Genomic DNA, 22,947 nt, shown 5'->3' on the forward strand with positions numbered 1-22,947 from the left:
AGCCAGCAGGTGTCCTCACCAGACCCATCCCCATTCAGGATCACTGTGACAGTCTCCACTACCCTGGGAAGTACTGCGGGTGAGCACTGCCATCCCCATCGCAGGAGGGGAACTAAGCCGGGCCTCGCTGGGGGGCAGTGCTCGGCATTGGGGGGCAGATTTCTGATGCCAAAGCTAGTTCCACCCTCCTCCAGACTCAGATAAACGAGCCTGTGGACAGAGCCACAGTCCCTCCCGAGCAGCCACAGAGGGCTCAGGATCCTATCAGTGCTCCTGGCGGGCGTCCTCCTGACGGCCCCCAGGTCTGATTCCCACATCGTGGGATCTGGGCCCGGCCTTGACCTGAGGGACTTTCTGTCATTGGCTGGGTGCTAGACCCTGTGGGTGCATGTGGCTGGGAACTTGTTGTTTTAAATGAGGGGAGATGGTATGGCCACACCTGAGAATCCCACCCCAGCCTCAGGGCTGCCCCCTGTGTTCGGCTGCTCTCTGGGGCAGACCAGCCAAGCTGGAGTGCAGGGGCGGGACTCGTGGTGTGCAGGTTCTCCTCGTTGCCCGCCTGCTGCACGCCAGGTGGGCAGGAGAATAAACAGCTCTCTCATTTAGTGGGAAGATTTATGGTGCTGCTGGAGAAGGCCTGTCCCGGCCCTGTGCAGTCTGGAACAGCCCTCATGGCGGGGACAATAAATCCAGCCCATTATTTTTTATGAGCCTCCCACCCCATAAACAACTCCTTTGGCTGGTGAGCCCAGCTTCACGCCCTTCTCCTGGCCTGGCCTCCAGCCAGGCAGCCCTGCCCAGGACCCCTGGTCCTTACTGCAAGCATTTCCCCTATGCCACAGAAGCCTTAGTCCTCCCAGAGTGGACACTGCAGGGCAGAAAGTGAGCACCAGACCAAGAGGTAGCTGGCTCCCTTCTAGGCTACAAGTCCTGGAGTCTCTTACCTGTCAAATGGGGCAAATGTTAATATCTTTCATTATAGAATTGTCCATGAGGATTAAAATGAGAGAATATATACACACCATGGCCCTAGTGGAGTGCCTGGCCCTGGGGTCAGTAAAACTCTCAGCTGTCACTGGACATCACCATGTGCCAAGCACTGTGCCCAGATTTTGACACTAGTAATCAGGTCCTGAGAACAATCTGTTATGTAGCTACTGTTATCCCCATTTTGCAGGTGAGAAAATGAAGGCTGAGAATCAAAGAGATTTGTCCATAGTGAGTAAGTAGCATAGTCAAGATTTGAACCCAGGTCTAACCAACTCCTAGGACCAAAGATACTGAAGGAACAAACGGATGGAGGAGGCAGGAGCAGGGGTTGCATTGCAGCCTGGAGCCCCCTGTGGCCCAGCGGCCCTGCTCTCCACCTCCACCTGGGGCCAGGCTGCTGCCCTTTTACTGAGTTAGTGCAGCAGCTGCCTCCCAGGTCTCGCTGTCCCAGCTGGCCTGCTGACGGCAGCCAGCCACTGTCCTACCCAGCCCTCTCGCCCTGTCCTTCCCCACTCAGGACCTTCCCCGGGCTCCTCTCCATGCTGTCTGCACGTGTCGTGAGCAGCCACACAAACTCTGTCTCTCTTGCACCAGAACCTCTGCCTTCACTGCCTCCCAATGCCTCCCACAGTGCAGCACCTCCCAACCTGCCATCTGTGCTCCCTGGGACCAGGGAGCCCTGTGACATGTGCCTTCACCCACTGTGGCCCTTGGCGTGTGCTATTTCCTCCGCCTCGAATGCGAGTCCCCATTCCCCTCACTCCCTGAAGAACTCTTCATCGTCTTTCAAAACCCAGCTCGCTTTCCCCTGCTCTGTGAAGCCATCTCTGACTCTTAGGCAGGCACATCTCCCTCTGCATAGTGCACTGCGTGGCTCCTGGTGGCTCAGCTCTCTCTTAGGGGCCTGGATCCAACACGGGGCAGGGTGCAGAGGAGACGTGCTGAATGGACGCAAAGGGGATTGGCCTCCTCGCCAAAGGAGATGATGCCCAGACTGTGGTGGTGAAACCCCGTGCCGGTGCTGAGCAGCTTGCACAGCGCCAGGAGGCCTTGCCTGGGTGCTGTGGTTTGGCTGGTGCCGCTGCCACTGGTGGCACCAGGGCTGCTCCCGCAGCTGCATCCAACCTGCAGGTCTGCCGAGGCCTCTCCGGCAGGATAGCCCAAGTTGGTGAGAAGTCCCAAGACCCCGCCTCGGACTCATGCCCCCGTGCCTCTGCGTGAGCTGACTCCTCAGCTGGAATGCCTTTCTTCCCTGCTGCCTCGAACCCTGACCCCGTGTTCCCCAGGGCCTGTCGCAGTAGCTGACGCGGTGTGTGCCCTCAAGCTTGCTTACGAATGAAGTGACGACTCAGCAGCCTGTTGGAGTTAGAATAAACAGTGGGGATCGGCATAAGTTCCCAGAGGTGGTTGTACCTGCCGCTGACACGAGCTCTCCGGAAAGGGAAAGGTACTCAACATTTATTGAGTTCCTACTGTGTACCAAGCCCTTGGTCCCCTTTAATCGTCACAGGACCCTGGGAAGTAACAGCTGCCAGTCTGTTGTGCAAAGGAGAGAACGAGGGGCAGGGAGGGCAGCAGCACAGCTGGTTTGGGCCGGAGCCAGGTCAGAGCCCAGGGCATTGCAGGTCGAGAGCCCGTGCTCTTTCCCACAGCGCCTGGTGGACAGAGGGGAGAGGCGCCGGTGTGGCGCCAGGGAGCTGTTCGTGTCCTCGGAGAATCTTTTGCTCGTGTGTTCTCAGTTCTTGTTAGCTTCTCCTTCCGGATCCCCGAGGGCTGTTGTGCGAACACTCATGAGGCAGACACGTCGGCCCCTGCTGCACCTGGGCTCCCTCTGTCTGATCACCCATAAGACAGGAGAAACAGACTTGTTCCCTGGTCACAGCCAGACCGTGGCCTGGAGCCTGTGTGAGTTGTCTGCCCCCCATGGCTTCCTTTAGGGTCCCTGTGGAGGGAGGGATAGGGTAGCTGGATAAAATACAGGACACTCATTTAAGTTTGGATTTCAGATAAGTGACGAATTTTTTTTAAAATACAAGTGTGACCCATGCAACTTTTTGGACATACTTATACTCAGGAAGCACCTGTTGTTTATCTGAAACCCAGATCTGACAGCCCTGGGGAGGGACGGACGCCTCCAGCCCCCCGGGCCTCAGCGGAGTTTAAATTTGGGCCTCCCCAGGCCTCTGGCCCCAGCAGCCTGCGCCTCACAGAGGCCTCGCGTGCTTGTGGTGACGCCTAGTGATCATCTGGGGAACTTCAGGAGGCAGGGAGAGGAGGGAGGGTCAGCCCTGGGAGGGAACAGAGGAGGCAGGGCCAGGTCAGGAGCGGCTCTGAAGGGACCAGCACTGCTGAGCCAGCCAGTGGGGGCGGGGGCACAGGCCAGCCTGTGCTGAGCACCGTCTGCGTCTGTGTCCTGAGCCTTAGCTGGAGCCATCACCCCTTTACTGCCCTTTAATGATCTTACAAAAGAGCATTTTAGTCTCCTGCTTCACAGAGGAGGAAACTGAGCAAGTCCCAGGGCCACACACCTTAGAACTGGCAGGACTGGATGTGTGAAGCCGATGTGGTGAAACCAGGCCTGCCCCACCTCAGCCATGCTGACCCTCCCTCAGGAGGAGGACTGGCAGTCCGCAGCTCTGCAAATGTTTGTCCATGCGTGTCTGCACAGACTGCCGCATGGTCCTCACAGCTGTCAGACAGGCTCCCTCCCATCCCAAAGAGGCAGCTTTCCAGGGGCTCCCAGTGCCAGGATGGGTCCAGGCCCCAGGGCTGGGGGCCTGAAGAGAGGCTGATGTCCATCCCTGCTTTCCAAGAAGGCAGGCCCAACCCACCTCCTCTGCTCTTATCTGGGGTGCCAGGAGCCAGCCACAGCCTCAGCTCTCCGTCCACCCATCCTTCTGTCTGTGTACACCGTGCCTGCCCACCAGTGCGCAGCCATGGCAGTGGACTTGGTCTCAGCTGAGAATCCACCTGTGAGGGGTGGGCGCCCCAGCTGCCCTGCTCGCAGCCTCAGCACAGGGCCTACACACAAGCGGTACTCAGCAAAGGTTTATAGAATGAGTGTGAGTGCTTGAATGGGTGAGCTTAATGGCCAGTTGACAGCCTCCGAACAAGGGCAGCAGTGCCTTGTGTGCCGCCTCCTGATGTGACAGAAAGAACGCTGAGCTCAAGAGCCGGGGCGTTGGGAGTCAAAAGGTTATGTTTGGACCTGTGCTGACTGCTGCATGACTCAGGGTAATTGCTGTCCTGTGAGCTTCAGCCTCCTCAGTGGAGAAGGAGAGGCTCGTCTAGATGCTCTCCAAGGTCCTTTCCAATTCCAGCTTTCCAGAAAACCAGACCATCCTGGCTGCTTGCCTGCATGTAAACTCAAAGCAGGGCAGCTTCTTTCAGAGCCATGCCCTGTGTTCATACCCAGCGTGCTGTTGACCAGCCACCCTGTGAGAGCAGAGCAGCAACAGAGGCACAGGCGAGGAGCGGGCTGGTCCTGTGGAAAGGCCTGTTGTACAGGAGACCTACCTAAATATTCATGGAGAGAATCGACAAGTGTGAGCAAATGAATGAGTAAGGCATTGGGATTCAGATCACACAAGGTTTGGACTTTTGTGGCTAGACCAGCTGGGAGGCACATGCTGAGAGACGGCAGGGATCACACTCAGAAGGGCCAGTCCTCCTGGGGCCCTGCAGGGGGCCAAGAGCCTGAAGGAAGGGTGGGGGTGGTCGGAGGGCCTAGGAGTGGGGTGTTGGGGTCGGTGAGGAGAAGTTCAGGCTGACAGGGCAGTGAGACACTGGCAAGGACAGGGAGTGGGGCAAAGTTCCCTTGAGGGCCACCAAGGCAGCTGGGTAGGCACCAGGGCAGGCGGGGTATGAGGTCAGCCTTTGGCCAAGGGGCTGGGACCCCTTCGGGCCTGCTGTTGGAGTGGCCACTGGAGGGTCGGGTCCCTGCTCCTCCACACAGGTCAGGAGACCTCTCTCTGAGCCTGAGCATCCACACCTCTCAGGTGGGCCTGCTGATGCTACCTGGCACTCAGAGTTGTGGCAATGTTCGATTAGGGACTCATGCAGAGAGCCCGGCATGGGGCCTGGCACTGAGTAGCTCTGGATAAGTGGAAGCCCACAGTCTTAATCACTCCCATTTCCCAGGTGGGGCTGCCCCTAGTGATATAGCTGGGGATGGGCTCAGCTTCTGATCAGGTAGGGGTCTAATCTGGGGCAGCAGACTGCTGGTGCTCTGGCCAGGCCTGGAATTCCCCAGGAGGATGTAATTTTGGGGATGCAGGATGGAAGGCAGAGCCCTGTGTTTCTGCTAAGGCCCAGGCCTCATAATGAGAGGCTCTTGGAGCACCATCCAGTCAGAGATGCTGTTAGAGTGTAATTAGGGGATCGACGTGGAGCCGGACAGGCGGGCAGGCGGCAGCCAGGCCTGGGCCTGCAGACAGACGCACTCCTGTTGCCTGAGTGCTGGCCCCTATTCTGATGCAGAGTCCAAAGCCCAGAGTGGCTGAGCCCAGGCCCCTCACTGCACGGTTGGGTTCAGTGAACATGTCTTGGCCCTTCTCTCAGGGCTAGGCGCTATACAGGGCATGGAGGTGACCAGGGCAAAGAGGTGACTCAAACTTGGGCCATGTCCCCTCGAGGAGCTGTCTGGTGGGGGAGACAGTGCAGACTCAGTAGTTACAGTTAGTGTGGTGGTGCTCTGAGAGGGGGCAGTACAGGGGGCCATGGAGGCCCAGGCCAGGCTCCTAATCCAGTTTAGGGATTTAGGGCGTGGGTGGAAACAAGGAGGGCTTCCTAAAAGAGGTGACATCCAAACAGAATCTCAAATGACTAGTCAGAAGTCACCATTCAAAGGAGGGAGGGAGGGAGTGTGTCCCTGGCAGAAGGAACTACGTTCCCAAAGGTGCTAAGGTGAGAAGGGAGGGTAGGCTGTGCAGGTGACAGCAGAGAGTCTCTGTTACATCGGGCCACTGCAGGCCTTGAGGCCCATCTGTTAGACGGGGATAATACCAGCCAGAACAGCCCTGCCAGGTTTGTGGGGAGAACTAGTGAGAAAACGTATCTAAAGCACATGGTGCAGCTCGACACACAGGCAGCTCTAGGCAGAGGAGCATGGCTGTTGTCACCGTCACCTCTCCCACAGGCCCCTCCTGCTGCTGTTCCTGCGCCTTCCCTGAGGCAGGACATTTCTGGTGTTTCTTAAGCCCCTGTCCAAACATTGGGAGCCCATATTTGTCTTTCCTTGCCTGGAGTCTGGGTTGGGGAAGGCAGCGGCCTTGTCCCATCATCCCGCAGGTTCCAGCCTTGTTCTGGGCTCCATAGTTTCTATTGATGAGGTAGAAGGGGAGGGAATGCTTTCCTCCGCAATGCGGGGAGGGCAGAGAAAGGTAATTGTTCTTTTCTCCCTGCTCTGCAGTTCCCAGCTTGCCTTCCCTTCCGTGTGTTTAAGGGACATGGATTCGAAAATGATGTTATTGATGGAGTCACCATAGCAACGACCCTTGGGAGGCACACATTCTGGCTTTGTTATCCCTGGCCAGGGTGACACCTAAGTAAAACAGATTGGGCCCACCTCCTGCTGCCCTGCTTTAGGTGCGTCCATGAACTTTGCTTTGCAGAAGATGAGATGTGCACACTGGTTTGAGGCAGGCAGATTCTGCCATCGTTTACCTCTGTGCATGCTCTAGTGGAGTATCCAGAAATGAGAGAAGGCCTTGGGAAAAATAGGCCTGGGGTGGGAAGGACTGCCGGGGCCTGCCACAGGGCCTAGAGAAGGCAAGGATCTGGGGAGGGGGCCCATCGAGAGGAAGCACTGGGCACCTGAGGGAGGACGATGTGGCCCAAGGCCCTATCCCTGCGTGAGCACACAGTGTCGCCCTGGCACGTCTTCCCCCTTGACCCTAATCCAGCCTCCATGTGCTTGCTTGTGAAGTAGGCAACACCTACTTCTCAGACTTATGGTGCAGGTTAAAGTAAATGAGAGGGTGGTCAGAGCCCAAGTCCCTACATCATGTCTTCTGGGAAATTCAGAGAAAAGAGCTCTTAAATGCATCCCAAATCTAGGCTCCTTTGTCCCTCTCAGGGTGATAGCAACAGCCTCCGGCTTCTGGCCTGCAGTCTTGGCCCTGCAGGCCGCCTTCCATGCAGCATCCAGAGTTCTGTCTAACATACGAGTGCATCACTGCCCTCTTTACGGCCTTTCCATGGCTCCCCTGCCCAGGACGAAGTCCTGCGAGTCCTTACCTGCACCCTTAGCCAGCCTCACTGGCTGGGGGAGGGGAGTGCACATTGAGTGAGCACCTAGGAGGCAGGGCCTACAACGGCTCACTTTTTACACAGGTGGAAACAGGCTTAGAGAGGTGAAGTGATTGCCCAAGGTCACACAGCAAGTGCCAGAGTCCAAATTTGGACCTGACGATGTGGCAGCAAAGCGTCTGTCTCCTCATTGCTCCCCGCCCCATCCTGGGCACCAAGGAGACACTGGATTCGGGTTTGTAGAATGTAATTGGATTTGAATGGGTTGGATCGAATTTAGATTCAACCTGGCGGGCAGCCTGGCCTGACTGGCACTGGGCCCCTGAAGACCAGGATTTCTGGGAACAACTCTGAAATTACATCCCATTTCCCCTCAAGGAGGGGAGATGAACAGGGCTTTCTGCTGAACTCTGCACTGTGGTTGCTCCCCGGTATCAGGACACGCAGCTAGGCTGAAGGAGAGGCAGTGCCCGGCCCAGGGGCAGCTCTCTTGTTGTGTGGCTCCCAAGGGCAGACTTGGTTTTAAAGCAGGAGGCCACAGGAGGACAGAGTTCGAGCCAGGGCCCTTCAGTTCCACCAGCTCACAGAAGCCTTCCCTGTGCCTGCTCTGGGCTCAGCCTGCTCTGGAGGAGCCTGTGGGCCGGCAGCAGTAGAGACAGTCTGCAGTCGGAGCTGAGCAGAGTGGGCCTGGCTACCTCAGAGGAGCTGGGGTGGGGCCAGGGGTACTCCGCAGGCTTGGGGGGAGGAGTGGCAGACCCTTAAGTCCTTTCCAGTGTGGAGCCCAGGACCATTCTCCTGGAGCAGAAGCGCACACTGAGCACCTTGCATACCCTAGGATTCACCTTTCACCTTCAAACCTTCATGTGGCCCTGCGGCCCTTGGCCGTGGCTGTCCCAATAATACTACCTGCTAGCTCACTACCCTCAGGACAGCCCCCCTGGGAGAGGGCAGAGAGAGAGTGCCATCCCCTCTACCCCTGAGGCTCTGAGGCACAGAGGAAGCCACACCAAGCTCCAGGTGGTAGAGCGGGTACCGTCACTTGCCCTGGCCTCCGCCACCCCAGTGCCTGAGCCACTGTGACCTCATCTGTAAGGTGAGGAGCTGGCGTAGGCCATCCTGAAGCTCATAACCCAGAGCCACCCAGAGGGCTTAGAGCGAGGCTCCCCTTTGTGTTAAGTGAGAAGGCAGGGGACTGTCGCACAAGTGACTGCAGGACTTCTCAGAGCCTTTGGAGTGTGCTGTGAAGTCCCTCCATCAGGCTTCTTGAGGCACTGTGTTTCACAGAGCACACAACAGGGAATGCCACAGTAGTGCTTTCAGCATTCTCTCTCTCTCTTGCCTTGCCCCCTCACGGGTTTAATCGGTTCTGAGGTAGGAGAGCCTTCATTTCTCTCTTCTCTTCTTCTACCTCCCTCTTTCTCTCCTTCCATCCTTCCCTCTCTTCCTCGCTCTCGTTCTTCTCTTTCTTTCTTTCAGCCACTGTTTGCTGATTCCTAACCCTGTGCCAGGCCCTGTGCTGGATACTTAGGATACAGAAAAGAATAAAGCTCAGGTCTCCCCTCAGGTTACCCACGGTTAGCGGGGGAGAATGGCTTAGCGTTTAACACAAGGCAGAATAAGGTGGGAGCGGAGTGGAAAGTTTTAATAACTGGGCTATCTTAGGAATCTGCTCTGTGCCACACACATTACATAGTTATCTCATTTGAGCTTCACAGCAAGCCTCAGAGACAAAGATTCTGACACCCCATTTCCCAGCTGAGAAAACAGACCCAGAGAAGGCATCCAACCAGAGGCTTGGGTATGGCAAAGGAGGGTTCCGGCCCCAGCCCCTCTTGTGAGTGGCAGTCTTCCTCAGGGTGCCTTGGTGATGGTGTGCACACGGCCCGGCCATCCTATGGGCCTGGGAGCTGGCCTCTTCGTCTGGTGGCTTTGCGTTCACTCCCTCGGTAGGATGTACTGAGCATCTGCTGTGTGCAGCCAGGGTTCGGGGCACCAGGACACAGCAGGGAACAAGACACGTTCCCTGCCTCAAGGAGCTCCCGCTGGTAGACATGCACGAGAGGGAACAGAGAGACCCCCTGTCTCCTACCACAGCACACTTTGCCAACTGGAGGGAAGAGCACAGAGAGCCAGGAGGCTTGGTCTGTGGTCAGAGCTTGAGCTGTGCAGCAAGGATAAAGGCATCAGTCAGCCAGAGGAGGGGGAGCTTTCAGACTGTGCCCAGAGAAAGTGAGTTTGCAAAGGAGGCTCCGCTCTGTGCTCAACTGAGCTGTCGGCTTCTAGGCTGGCCCTTTCGCTCTCCCCTTGCTTGAGAGGCAGCCAGAGCAACCTTGCTCAGCTGAGGGCTGCAACCTTTCACAGAGCAGCTGCCATGGCCTTGGGCCTCCCCAGGGCCTCCAGCCTGGCTGAAAGCCAGCAGTGGCCGCAAAGGGACAGCAAAGACTCGGAGGACAAGCACGTGAGCAGGTCGGAGACCCAGGCAGTCATAAATCATGGCTGCTCAGGAACCTCACGCTGTTTGGAAAGGCTAGAGGGTGTGTGGGCAGAGTTGAGGCCATGTGCCAACTTGATGGTTCTGCAGGTGAGCTGAGGCTCTGTCCTCATGCTCAGGGCCTTCCAGTGACAGCTGGTGGAAGGTCAGAGAGGAGCCAGGGGTTGTGTGCTTTGTTGATGGGCTACCCAAAGAGCTTCACAGAGGAGGTGGCATCTGAATTAGCCTTGAATTTTAATAGGCTTTTAATTCTGAGGACCGATAATCGTACAGGCACCGTTTATTGCACTAACTCTGTGCTGGGTTCCTAGTTCTGTTCACCCCAGGAAATGCTTGCTGCCAGTCAGTGTAGCACAGTGACCCTAGGGTAGGAGAGCCATGGCTAAGAAGCCCAGCAGCCTGGGTTCCAGTCGTGCCATGTGATCTGGGACAGGTACTCCTGTCTCAGGACCTCATTTTCCCTGCCTGTAAGATGGATGGACAAGAGGGACTATAGGCTCCATCCAGCCCTGACCATCCGTGGTTCTGCCAGCCATGAAGCTGCAGAAGCCAGTGCTGCCCCAGGTGCAGGGGCCAGTCTTGCAGTTCCCATGTCTGCCGCTGGCGAGGAGCTGAGTCATCAGCACAGGGGAAACTGCACTTCCGCCAGCCCAAGCCTGGGCAGTGGTGGCCATCTTTGGGGCTGGGGTCATTTTAAAATGTGATGGCGATGCGATGCTCTGATGAGCACCCATCTCAGGGAGAAGGTGCCTCTGGATGCGCTCAGGCTGAGAGAACTCTAGTCTCACTCCAGCCTTGGCTACACAGGGGTGAGCATGGCTCACATGAGTCTGGCTGCTGGTGGCTGCTTTTCTCAGCTGCCAGTTCCACATCAGCCTGTCTCCCAGGACAGTGGCTGCTCAGGTATGAGACCCAGACCTCTGCTCCAGACCCTCATGGGAGGAGGGGCAAGGTTATTCCACTTTCCCTCCCTTCACTACAGAGACACAAAATGTCCCCTCCCAGGCAGGACCTGTATTAGACAATGAGGCCACTGAGAAGGCTCAGAGCTCAGCCTGAATCACACGGAGAGCAGAGAGGAGCAACATAGCCACCCTATCAGTGCTGGGGGCAAGGGGAGCACAGGCATGCAGAGGCCCTTGGGGCATGGAGGTCAAGGAGGGCTTCCTGGAGGAGGCACACAGTGGCATTCAGCCTTTTAGAGAGCGAGGCACACCCACTGGAGCATCACCACCAGTCCACCACCCCCCGTAGCATCCGGTCTGCAGCAGGCACAGCCAACAGAGACACCCCTCATCCTGGTGGAGGCAAAAGGTGACAAGTGCCTGGAGAATCAGGGGCTGTGACTTCAGGTCCAGCTGCACACCCAGGGGTTCAAACCATATACACAAGAATCTGTAGGACTGGCCTGGTGGCGTAGTGGTTAAGTCACACATTCCGCTTCAGCAGCCCAGGGTTCACCAGTTCGGATCCTGGGCGTGGATTTGCGTACCGCTTGTCAAGCAATGCTGTGGCAGGGGTCCCACATATAAAGTAGAGGAAGTTGGGCACGGATGTTAACTCAGGGCCAGTCTTCCTCAAAAAAAGAGAATCCATACCCACCCACCCACCCCCATTTGCCTCTGCTAGGGCTCTTCTCTCAGCTGACTCGCCCCTTCTTTTGGAAAATGTAGTTTTTAATAAAAAATATATTAATGTTGACATGTAATAAGTTTTTAATTTCTATTTTAAATGAATTAATATAAATTTCCCTGTTTGTAAATATTAATAGCTATAGCACTAAACAGAAGCTTTTGGGGCTCCTCTGTAATGTAGGAATGTAAAGAGGCCCTGAAGCTTACCTGCCAGTGACCCCACCCTACCTTCCCTCCACTGGAGAGAGAAAGGGGTCTCTGGGGGCCGCTGGGTGAGGGACCAAGTGTTCAGAGCCTGTGTGGATCTTGAGTGAGGAGGGCGAACATGACCTGGGCTCAGGTCTTTAGGTGGAGGCTGGAGGCCTCGCCCTCCTCTCCCACACTTGTTGCGGGGACTGAAGTAAAGACCACTGAAACGGGCTGATCACAGGTGGGGACTGGGGTCCACCTTCCCAGCTCCAGGGTTTCACTGCTTAGTACCGTTCAACTTTGAACTAGAATGCTAGATTACTCCCCCAAGTGATCCTTTGCCCGCAAACAACAAGGACAACTTGGCTCGTTATTAAAGTCTAGATTCTCAAAAATAAAGATCACCTGATGGAAATCCTTCATATTGGAGAAAACAGTGATTTCTAAAGCTTGGTACTCTGTCTAGTGTCCAAGGTTCAGGGCCGCATCAGTTCCCCAGTGACAAATTTATGGTTGGTGATGATTAGCAGGGCTTCTTGTAAATTGTGATTCTTTGGCTGGGAATGGAAATTCAATCTCCCTTTCTTAATCATGTATAAGCCTGAGCTTAATCAGGGGCCCTTGGGTTCTTCCTAGCTTAGGAAGAAAACACAGATCTGCTTTATTCAGCATCAATGTCCTGTGCCAGCCACAGGACAACCCTGGGAAATTAACATGGCATGGTGGCATAGGGGAGACATGGGGACTATAACCCAAGAGTCAGGAAGCTTTGTAGAAGTGGTAGAGTTTAAGAGAGGCCTAGGATTTTGTTTGTAGAAGACGGGAGAAGCAAGGGGTGGATGGGCCACTTCTGGGGGATGCTCAGCAGGCATTGTGGGATTGCAGGCCAACGGAGTATAGGAGGTGGTGAGAGACGAAGCTGGGAAGAAGCTGGAACACCAACCTTTGGTGCATTTGTGGGCAGCAGGGAGCAACAAAACCAAATGATCAAGGAGTGGGGGGGTGACCCTGGACTCAGCCCACCATTTACAGTAACCATTGATGAGGTCAGAGAGGCTGCTTGGTGGCCACAACTCAGTGGCCAAGTCCTCGCCAGGCAAGAATCTCTCAGACCTGATGAGAGACTGAATATGTCTTCGTGACCTGAGCGCGTGCCTCTGTCTGGCCTAGCCAGGGCCCCATGAGGAGCCACACTTTCTCCATATCTGCAAGAGAAGGCACCGGCCTTCAGAAGTCAGTGCCCACATAGAAAGATTTGGTCTCAGTGATTGAATACCTACCGTATCTGGCACTTCCCTCTCTGAGAAGCAGAGATTGTCATCCCCGTTCTACAGATGAGGCTCAAGAAGTGAAGCCGTTTTCTCCAAGACGTATAGCTAGTAAGAAGGCCAGATTCATGCCCACGTCTGCCTCTTTACGGTGACCTTTCTAAGAAAGCCACGTGCTGGGGCTGGCTTGTGCACATTCTTCCCAGCTCCACCTTCAGTGGTGTCTCCCTGGCAGCTTGAAATCAGACGCGGTTGGAGTATTCACCCCACAGAAATTGGGAAATGTTGCAAATCAGTCCCCACCCCAACCCCCCCCCCCCGCCCCCGCCACTTGTTAAACATCTCTCAGCATGCCCTCTCTTTCTCCCACCCGACTCTGCGGACGCGCACACATGGCATCTTGGATTTTAGTGAGAGGGAAGCACTGGCCTCTCCAGACGAACTTGTAGCTTCCGGTGAGGAGCCATGGCAGTGAGCGCTTTGCTTATTCAGCGGTCGGTTAGTTGGTCATAACTCCACGTCAGTCTAGCAGTTTGGTTAGAATGAGTAAGAAAATCAAGGTGAAGGAGTAATGAGACTAGTAAAGTCAGGTGGAACCAGGGGTAAGGCTGCTGAGCAAAGTGCAGGCTTCAGACTTTTTCGTATCTTTATTGAAGCTGCCAGGTGTTTGTGTTTTTAAAAATATGTCAATTCGGAGAAGGCATTTTAGAGCACAAGCTCTTCTCCCACATTCCTTGATCAGTGAATAAAGTTTCTGCTCTGCTGTTCTGAACCCAGTCTTGTAAAAATAAATAAATAAATAACGTCAATTCTCAGTTCCCCCCTGCCCCTGCTTAAAGGGGACAAGGTCAAGATTGAGCTAGTCCTCACCTTGAACAGGAGGCCAGTGAGCCACCTGGAGAAGGAGGCCGCCTGTGAGTCCTTCCCTCTGTCCAAGGCCGGCCCTTCGCGGGTGGGACACGGAAGTCAGGTCTCAGGGCTGATGTGGGCAGCCCGCAGCTCTTCCTTTCATCTGCTGTTAGCCTCTTGATAGACTTGTGGCCTACAACCTCTCACTTGACCCCTGACCTCATAAATTCTGGAAACTCCTCACAAATCACCAGGAAGATAAACATCAACTGGGGTCAACTGAAGGAGGTCCAAACCACTCCAGGCAGTCAGGGAGGAGAGGTCAGGTCTTCGTTGGGGGGAGAGTGGTGTCCTGGGAACTGTGGCTGACTGAGGACAGGGGCCAAGTGGCCCACCCCAGGGGACCCTTGTTCTCCCCGATCATACCAGTGCCCTCAGACGTGTTTCAGCATAATTCTCGGCGTTCACTGACTGGGCAGGGTGTGGAGGCCAGGCCTCCAGAGACCCGAGGCAAATGGTCCATAGTCCTGCCCTTGAAACCCATGGGCAGCTCAGCCCCCGGGGGTTTATAGTCCAAGGCTCTGGTTCAAGTCCTCGTGGTGTCTCTCAGCACACCATGGGACCCTGGGCAGATGTCTCTGAAAGGGGTACTGGCCTTCATAGGGGACAAGGGACCCCCGAACGTTCAGGGGGTCTTGTGGCTGTCTGGGGTTGGGAGCCACAGTGGAGACTCTGGGAGGAGAGGAGACAGGGCATCGACTGGCCTTGAGAAGGACAGGGCTTCCAAGCCCGGCGGGAGGACAAGCTGGAAGGGCCTGCCGGGAAAGGCCAACATGGGCAAGGCTCCCGATGGAAGAGCCTTGCTGCAGCTGCAGCTGGAGGCACTGTGGCAGGCAGTGGGCTGGCCCAGCCCTGGCACCCTGTGGCCATCTCCCCTTCCTGAAGTCTCCCAACCAGCAGAGAGGTCAGTCACTGACTGCCCTTTTCAGATGAGGCCTCAGAGAAGAAGGTACCTGAGGTTTGCAAACATTTTTGCTTTAAAAAGTAGCATCTGCCAACCAGCAGGAATCTCCAGCTAAGATTAGGAGCCCAGTGACGCATGTGCTCTGTGAGAACTGAGGGGCATGCGGATGGAGCTGGAGGCTGATGCCAGGTCATGCAAGGCTCTGCGCATAGGGACAAGGGTTGTGTGGGTTCTGGGGAGCACTACCATGAGCAGATACATCCTGAGACCCCCTCTGGCGGCTGGGAGGTCATGTGCTGTTTAGGGGGTGGCCCTGGGGCTGGCAAGGACGAGCCTCTGCTGCCCTGACTTCCAGCTCTGACAGAGATGGCTAGGTGGGACTGACCGTGCCTCCGGATATGACAACTGGAGGTGGGCCAGGGCATGTGAGCTCAGGGCTGCAGCCCACCCACTCAGCACCCTGACCCATCAGCACTCCTCTCTGGGCCCAGCCAGCAACAAAAGTCTCTGCCTGCCTTACGGGGCACGCAGCATCCCTATGCAAACTGAAAATTGTTTCAGTGCCACCCACACCTGCTTTAGTGGGAAACTGTCTGGAGCCTTGGCCTAAAAGCATTTCCATAGACCAGACCCCATAATCTGACAGGACAAGAGCGTTTCCTCCATGAGTCCCAGGGGTCATTTACAGTGCAGCTCTCAGAGCAAGGCCTGGCTCTAGCCCTGGGCACCATGTCCTCGGGCTCTCCCATAGGGGAACTCCATCTGGATGGCAAGGCGCACACCCATGTATGTGTGTGGTATCTGTGCTAACAGCAGCCCAAGAACACACCATTGGATTGTGACCTGTCATTTGCTATCTCTTTTCATCCTGAAATTTTCTCTCTCCCTCGCCCCCAACCTCTCTTTTGTCTGTCTCTCTTCCCAGAGGGTATGAACTGCATGAACAAAGACCATGGCTGTGCCCACATCTGCCGAGAGACGCCCAAAGGTGGGGTGGCCTGCGACTGCAGGCCCGGCTTTGACCTTGCCCCAAACCAGAAGGACTGCACACGTAGGTAGATGGAGGCAAATGGGTCAGACATCCCCACGCGTCTCCTACCATTGCTTTGTGGGGGGGGCTGTCCAGTGTACTGGACATCAGCCAGGGAGGGCTCAGCCTCTCGAGGTGGAAAGAAGGGCAGGGCCCCTGAAGGAGGCTGGGGAGGCACAAGGGATGGGGCCTGTGAACCCCAGGCTTGGGGTTTTCCCCACCCAGCATAACACCACCAACCACCACGGCCCCAGAGCTGGGCTGGATCTTATGTAGGGTCCCATGTGATAGCCCCGCCAGTGCTTATTGGAACCCCTTCCTTCCCCCAACCCCAGAGACTCATTGGCCCTGAGCTTAAGCTCTCTAGTGGGAATGCAGGGACTATGGGTTTTTTGATGGTCCAGGGCAGCCCTTGGTAACAGGATGGTATAAAGAAGAAAAGGAGCTTGGTTCTGTGGTGTCCCGGTCTGGGCTGTGCTGACTTTATTTCCAGGATCAAAGGTCAGAACTGTCAGTCTACCCCTGCAGGGCTCACTGTAAATGGTGATATCCTGGAAGATCTATGTTCAGTGAGGCCTCTGGCCAAAGATACCACTTCAGGACCTGCTTGGAGGTCAGCCTGTGGGACTCGAGTGAAATGCACCTCTTCGCATGGTCACCCAGCTCCCCAGGAGGAATGGGAGTCAGCAAACCAAGTAGGACAGGAGCCAAACACACTCAGCTAGTCCTCAGAAGCTTCAGACCCAGCGCAGCCTCCCAACAGCTGTGTAGGGAGATGAGGGATGTGGCCTCTGGCCAGTGCAGCCAGGATACGCAGATTGATGTAATGTTTGCCCTGTGTCTGCAAAGAGCTGAGGGAGGCTGCTGTGAGTACTGCCCATCTCTATCAGAGAAAGTGCTTCATGCCAGGCCCACTTTCTGATGCAGGAAATGGTTTGGAGGAGTCCAGTTCAACTCTCAATAGAGAAAGTGGTCCCAACCCAGCTATTGAAACGGAAGACTGAGGCTGACCAGCTCTCATAAAGAAAATGGCCTTTCTTTCCATCCTTCATTCGCTGGAGACAGCTGGCCCTTGTTGGTCCACCTTCCTTAGTCATTGTGATTCAGTTGTCATCAGCTCTTCTTTGGGTAACTCGCCACACCTTTTCCAACTCATGACTCCTCAAACTGTCTCCAAGGCCTTGAGGACTCACGTGCATCAGACGCAGTCCCTGTCTCCCAGGAGCTCCTGCTGCAGCCCCACTCATGATTTGTCCATTCCCCACAGTGAAGACACTTCCTTCTGCCCGGGTATGGTCCAAGATGTAAGGCAGCCTTCATCTTTGCTCCTGGTCTTTCCTCTGGGATAGCAAAGAGAAACATGTATGCTGTCACCAAGGGCAGGACCAAACAGGGACAGTGCTGACCAAGAAATGCCCAGCCCCAGCCCCAGGACTCCAGCCAGGCCTCCTCTCCTCTATACCAGGAGGATTCCTTTAGCTCCAGAGAAACCTTCTGCCACCTGGCAACTTTCAGAACAGAAAATGATTAATTCCAGCTTTCCCAGTCCTCCCTGTTGGGAAGCTTCCTCAGGACAAAGGCCAAGGACAAGCATATGTGAAGTGGGCAGGCTCATTGACAGGCTCGGCCAGAAGGAAGATGCTTCCCTTTAGTCAGACTAGCTGATACCTGCTTTGGCCAAGCCCTGAGCTGGGTGCTGGGAAGAGGGCTTCAAGCCGTGCCGTGGAATGTGGCTGGACTGACTGACTCGCCACCTGCTTCTTTAATTCTGTCTGGGACAAGTGCTACAAGGGGACAGTTTGTTCAGAGAGCATCTCCTGAGGGGCCGACACGGTCTGAGAGGTCAGCAACAGGCGGCGCTCCGTGAGTGGTAAGACACCCGGACAAAGAAGAGCTAAGCCTGGACGTTTGCTGGAGTGAGAAACAGCAGCCCCACCCTCCTCGCTAGGCGCTGGGTACTGCCAAGGCGTGCGGAGAGTCTGCTGCCAATCTTGGCCCCGCAGTGCTCCTGTGAAGGGCTTGCACAGATAACTGTCCGGCCAGTCAGCTCCGGTTCCTTCTGTGTGGTCAGTGTGCTAGGCTTAGTAGAACATTAGCCCTGAGACTTTCATTCTAACCTTTACGGGCACTGGAGGTACAGGAAGTTCTGCATCTGGACTTGGGCTGGGAGCTGAGGCCCGGCCCTGCCAGCCGCCCTGGACCAGCGGGACCACAGGGACTCTGCCCTAAAGTCTCTCATCCCTCCAGAGCCCAGGGCTAGTCCAGGGCCAGAGGAGGTTTCTCCATCCTTCTCTTGGTCCTCCCAGAGCTTGGGGCTCAGATGTTTATTTCTGTTTCCACAGAGCCTACAAGCTGCAGGCTTTCCAGGTGCTGGCGTGCTCTGCCCTCGGGGGGCCATGAGAGCACAAACACCTATGTGGAGGGAGTGAGGGACCCTGAGCATGGCCCTCCCTTGAGTTGCGTCAGACAGGTGTGTCCTCAGAGTCGCTTGCAGGCACAGCCCATCTCCTGGAACCCAGAGCTTTGGAAGAACTGTCTGGAACATTCTCACTACCTCCTCACCGGCTCCACCCCTGCCCACTCTGAAATGGGGCTTTTCTCAGTCTGGAAAGGCACGTGGCAGCCAGCCCAAGGCAGGGGTCTGCCTGGGTCTCTCCCCTCACCTGAGATCCATGCTAAGCGGCAGCCCCTGGAACCCTTGGCTTCCCTGGGGCCCTTCCCATTTCAGAGATGAGTGTGAACTCCCATCTGCCAGGCTCCCAGGAATGCTAAGAAAAGAGATGCTTCTGTGGAGAAGGGGCCGAAGGCTTTGTGCTCAAAGCCCCATTTGTGTTTCTTGAAGGAGTTCTGCAGGTCCTTGAAATTTCACCCTGGATGTTCAGGCCCTCCTTCGGACAGTCGTTAGCTCCCTGTGAAAGAGGCAGCCCGTTAGAGCCTCTGTCTGCCGAGGACGGCATCTGGGACACTGAGCAGGAACCATTCTCTTTATGTCCTTGCTCCTCAGCTGGCAGGGAGACGGCATGTATCCAGGCTGACAGGGCCACCGTCACTCTGCACAGTGCCCCTGGAGGCTCCGTGCTGCTCTCTGGGTGAAAGGAGACGTTCCTGGGAAATGCAGCTGCGGAACTCAGTTCTGAAATGCTTGGAATCATTCACCAGGGAGTTGCCACCAAATGACTTCCCTCTGGTACAAGCCCTGCTCATGGGTCAACCTGCTAGAGCGTCATTAATTCAGACTCTGCCAATTTGGAATTCTCAGCCCCTCTGACTGTGGTTGCTCTGAGATTTATTTTTGCATATTGGATTGTTATTAAAGTTTTGCCAGGAAATCAAGAGAGTAGATAGAATTCTGGACAAAGGCTGTTATCCAAGAGGACACCCTGTCCGCGAGGCCCTGATGCGCCATTTGCATACAGATGACAGGCTCTCGGTTGTCTTATGGAGTAGAGCAGGGCCTGCGATAACCCCTCCTGCAGAGATCGGGCATCTCCCTTAGGGATAGCCCTTGCCTGGAAAGTGATGACAGTGTCTTTCCTTTTAAATAAACTTGAACTTATCATTTTTCCTACTTCAGACTGGCTCCTTTTTGTTCAGCCCTATTTCAGCCGACCCAGGTTGCTGATGCTGCGAAACATCTTAAGATTCTGGGCTGACCGGCCCCAGCTCCTCCAGGCCATAGGCATCACAAACTGTGTAACATGCTGAAATAAAAGGTCATTTTCAAAACTGCTCCTCAGATGACATGAATTTGCATAAGTTCTGTCTGTTTGGACATGGCCTAGGGAGGATTAGGGCTTTGAGGGGATAGAGTTTGAGATGGCAGCTGGGACTTGGAGAGAATGGACATCCATGGGGATGTCCTTCCTCACACCACAGGACGTCAGCAGAGGAAAGAAAGCTCTGCAAGAACTGAGGAAACGAGGGTCCCCTCTCACCACGGGCCCCCGCCCTCCCCTTACCTTACTGACTATACTGGGTATTAACAGACATTTGCCGCATCGAGACAGGCTATTTTAAAGTGTCTTTTGCAATCTAGGAAGGTTAAAATTGTCCAGCTTATCCCTTTCTTCAACTAATGCCATCTGAGTCATCAGCTGTCTGCTTGAAGCCCAGATGACTCAAAGTCCATTCTCTTTCCCACCCCAGTTCACCTCTAGGGAGGGAGCAGTTCCACCAAGACCTCGAGGGGCTGAAGTCTCGGGAGATGTGTGTCTAGTCACTGACTATCTTGTGCCCTCACTTCCCTCCCCCATCCCTTACAAGACACAACCAACACCAATAAGCTAATTGTTTTTGTTATCGTTCTGTTTATACACACGTATGTACACTTTGGGCCTAACTAGTAACCTGTAACTATGGAAACGGAGGCTGCCAGCACAGCTGTGAGGACACGGACACAGGCCCCATGTGTGGCTGCCACCAGAAGTACGCCCTCCACTCAGATGGCCGGACATGCATTGGTAAGTTGGCGCCCTTGCCGTGCACGAGCGCTCTTGTGCCACCCAGCCCACCGTGGGGTGTACCATGTGGCCTTCACATCAGCCAGCACCCCACCGTGTCCCCGTTTCCAAGAAGGAAGCTTAAGGGAAACAGAATAGGAACGCCTTGCAGTACTAAAGGGCCTGGCAGGCATTCCCAAGGGAAGCTTTCTGTGGAGACTTAGTCAGGGTCGCTCAGCCACCAGGACCAAGGGCCTCTGCTTTGTGTCACTACAGGTTTGCTGTGGGTCTTGGTCCTTGGCGTCGGGGGTGGTTGCAGGCACGTGGTCCATGGCGGGGAGGAAGGTGTGTGTGCCTAAGGAGGGCTGCTTCTGTTCCTGAAGCACAGGTGTTTCCTCCCCTAATACGGAAACACAATCAGATGCGTTTAACCTGCCTAACGGCCCCATTCCTGACATGCGCTGCCCGCAGCAATCTGGAAAACCAGGAGCTTTCCTCAGAAAACTGCCTTCGGTCTTCGTTGTCTAGAACACCAGGGGACGTGGGCTGGTGTGGGTCCTGGGGGGCTCTGGGTTGTTAACTGCTTTCCATTCCTGAGCTAACGGGGTTCTCACCAGACTTCCTCTCCCTCCTGGAGTTCATTCTGCTCAGCGATGCCCTCTCCCGTCACCTCACCTGTTACATGGAGTCTCGATACCTCCTTCCTCCTGGTCCTTATTTCCAAGGGGAAGCTTGAATATTTGTGATTATCTCATGCTATACTCACGAGTAGGTTTTTTGCCCACTCAAAAATACAGGCAAATTTTTTAACTGAGAAAAAGAGGGATTTCAAAGTTGGTGCCCAGAGTTCATCCTCTTCTTTCTCTTTAACGCTGGAAAACTTTAGAAATCCACAGGTCAGTTATCATATTTATTAAAAAGAAAACAAAAGGCCCCATTTCTTATTATCAACTCAGAAGATATTTCTTGAGGGATTTTCAAGTAACAGAAAAGGGGTTGGCAAGCGAGCAAAGCCATGAGGCCCAGAGTTTGCTGCTGCGTCCTGTCCCCTGTGACTCTGCTCCCTCGTGTCCTGGGAGGCGGGCAGAGGCGCCGGGCGGGGCCCCAGCGGTCCCCTCCTGGTCCAGGGCTGTCATCCCAGCTGCTGCCTGCCTGGTTCTCCCTTCCTCTGTGTGGTCTCTCCTCTCAGACAGCCGTTTTTGGTTTCATTTTATCTCATTCCTCCTGCTTTTCTGGTGATGGTCCCTGATTGCCTGTCTTGTCTGATAACTGACGTTCATTAATTATTTTCAGAGCCAAAAGCCAAACCAAACCAAACAACCGAAAAAAAAATTCAAAGCAAAACCCGATCTCAGACCAGTGTCTCTATTGCAGCCTGATCCCATCTAGAACCTCCTGTCCCGCCTCTCTGCCTGTCTCCGCTGTCCTGATGGGGGCTCTCCCAGGCCCACCAGCCCCTTCCTGTCTTGTCTGCTGGGGTCCCCCTCAGTGTTTGCCTCTGCAGTGGGGCCACCTCTGCCGGCCATGGGCCAGCGCAAACAGCTGCTGGGCCAGACCACCCCCCCAGCCTCGTCTAACACATCTTGTCTTTGTCCACCTGACTCATCCTTCCTTGTTTTTTATCTTTTAGTGTCTGCTGCATGTGAAGGTCCCTGCTTGGCTCTACTTTCTAATGTAACTTCCCTCCCACCCCCCTGAGAATCCTTTCCCAGACCAGACCAGCTCCTGAGCTGTTGCTCCCTGCTGGCCAGGAGACCCTTCATCTGACTTTGCTCACTCCTCCTGAGGTTCCACACACCTCCCACGGAGCAAGATACACAACCAGCTAACCTCACGCACTCCTCCTCAAGAAGCTTCTTGGCGTGGCTTCGTGCCGAGCGGTCAGAACGTTCCCCAGCCTGCCTGGCCATCTCCCTCTGCACGCTCCTCAACAGACTGACCCCTCTTTGCAACCCCTCGTTGAGCACTTGAATGTCTAGCTCTAGTTCTCTATAGACAAGCAGGCAACCAGCGCTGCCCAAATCGATCCCTGGTTTTTCTGTGTCTGTCTGATGGGTTCCACTGTTGTGTGTGTGCTTTTGTTCCTTCGTGTGTTTGTTCTTAATTTGCATGAGTGTTTGACACACTGTCACGCCCTTGAGACAGGGCATTTGCCGTCCAGGCGCATCCATCACCGGACCTCGCAGCCCTGTCCCCTTGTCCTGTGCCTTGTCCTGTGCCTGCCTCTCCAGCTTGAGCCGGGGGTGTCTGTAATGGCTTATGTCTTCCTGAGCACCAAGGTGGGGCTGTCTGCTTCTGTGGCCCTCTGCAGATGGTCCACTCTGACCTCAGCCGCCTCCTCTATTTGCTTGCAGATGGGCCCTGTGTCCCATCTGTGTCTTTTTGTGGTCATCCCCTTTTCTGCATCCCCCTCCCACCCTGCTGCCTCTTTGCTCTGCCCTGAACACGCCCACCTTGGAGGTTCCTGGGATTAGCCCCTTGGCGAGGACACCACGCTGGCCCAGCATGCTGTGTTGGCTTTGTGTGCGCCACGCCGAGAGGCTGACTGTCTTGGGCCGCGGGAAGTGGGCTCTCATTAACCACCGGCTCCGTGTTTGTCCCTTACTTGTGTTTTAGAGAAGGATGAGGCTGCAATTGAGCGCTCTCAGTTCAATGCCACGTCAGTAGCTGATGTGGACAAGCGGGTGAAACGGCGGCTACTCATGGGTAACACTTTTCTTCCACTTCCTTTGTTGTTCTTGCACCTTTGTTCGTGTGTGTGTCTGTGTGTGTGTGTGTGTGTGTGGTGTGTCCTGGTTGTGGGACATCTGAGTTTGTATGTGCTGGTGTATCGGGCTGTGAGTG

General features: G+C 55.2%; 1 protein-coding gene across 2 annotated transcripts in view; it reads left to right on the forward strand.

Annotated features, from left to right (window-relative positions):
- The window catches only part of SCUBE1 (signal peptide, CUB domain and EGF like domain containing 1), a 135,034-nt gene that overhangs the window by 59,045 nt on the left and 53,042 nt on the right, over positions 1-22,947 (forward strand). Inside the window, exons 5-7 of one of the 2 annotated variants that reach the window (XM_044778191.2) lie at positions 15,560-15,685; positions 20,008-20,124; positions 22,720-22,809. In XM_044778191.2, the coding sequence (XP_044634126.1) occupies positions 15,560-15,685; positions 20,008-20,124; positions 22,720-22,809 (333 nt within the window). The remainder of the gene's footprint in view (positions 1-15,559; positions 15,686-20,007; positions 20,125-22,719; positions 22,810-22,947) is intronic. The other variant, XM_044778198.2, reaches the window with a different exon arrangement.

This window comes from Equus asinus, chromosome 4 (genome assembly GCF_041296235.1).
Source record: "Equus asinus isolate D_3611 breed Donkey chromosome 4, EquAss-T2T_v2, whole genome shotgun sequence".
NCBI lineage: Eukaryota > Metazoa > Chordata > Mammalia > Perissodactyla > Equidae > Equus > Equus asinus.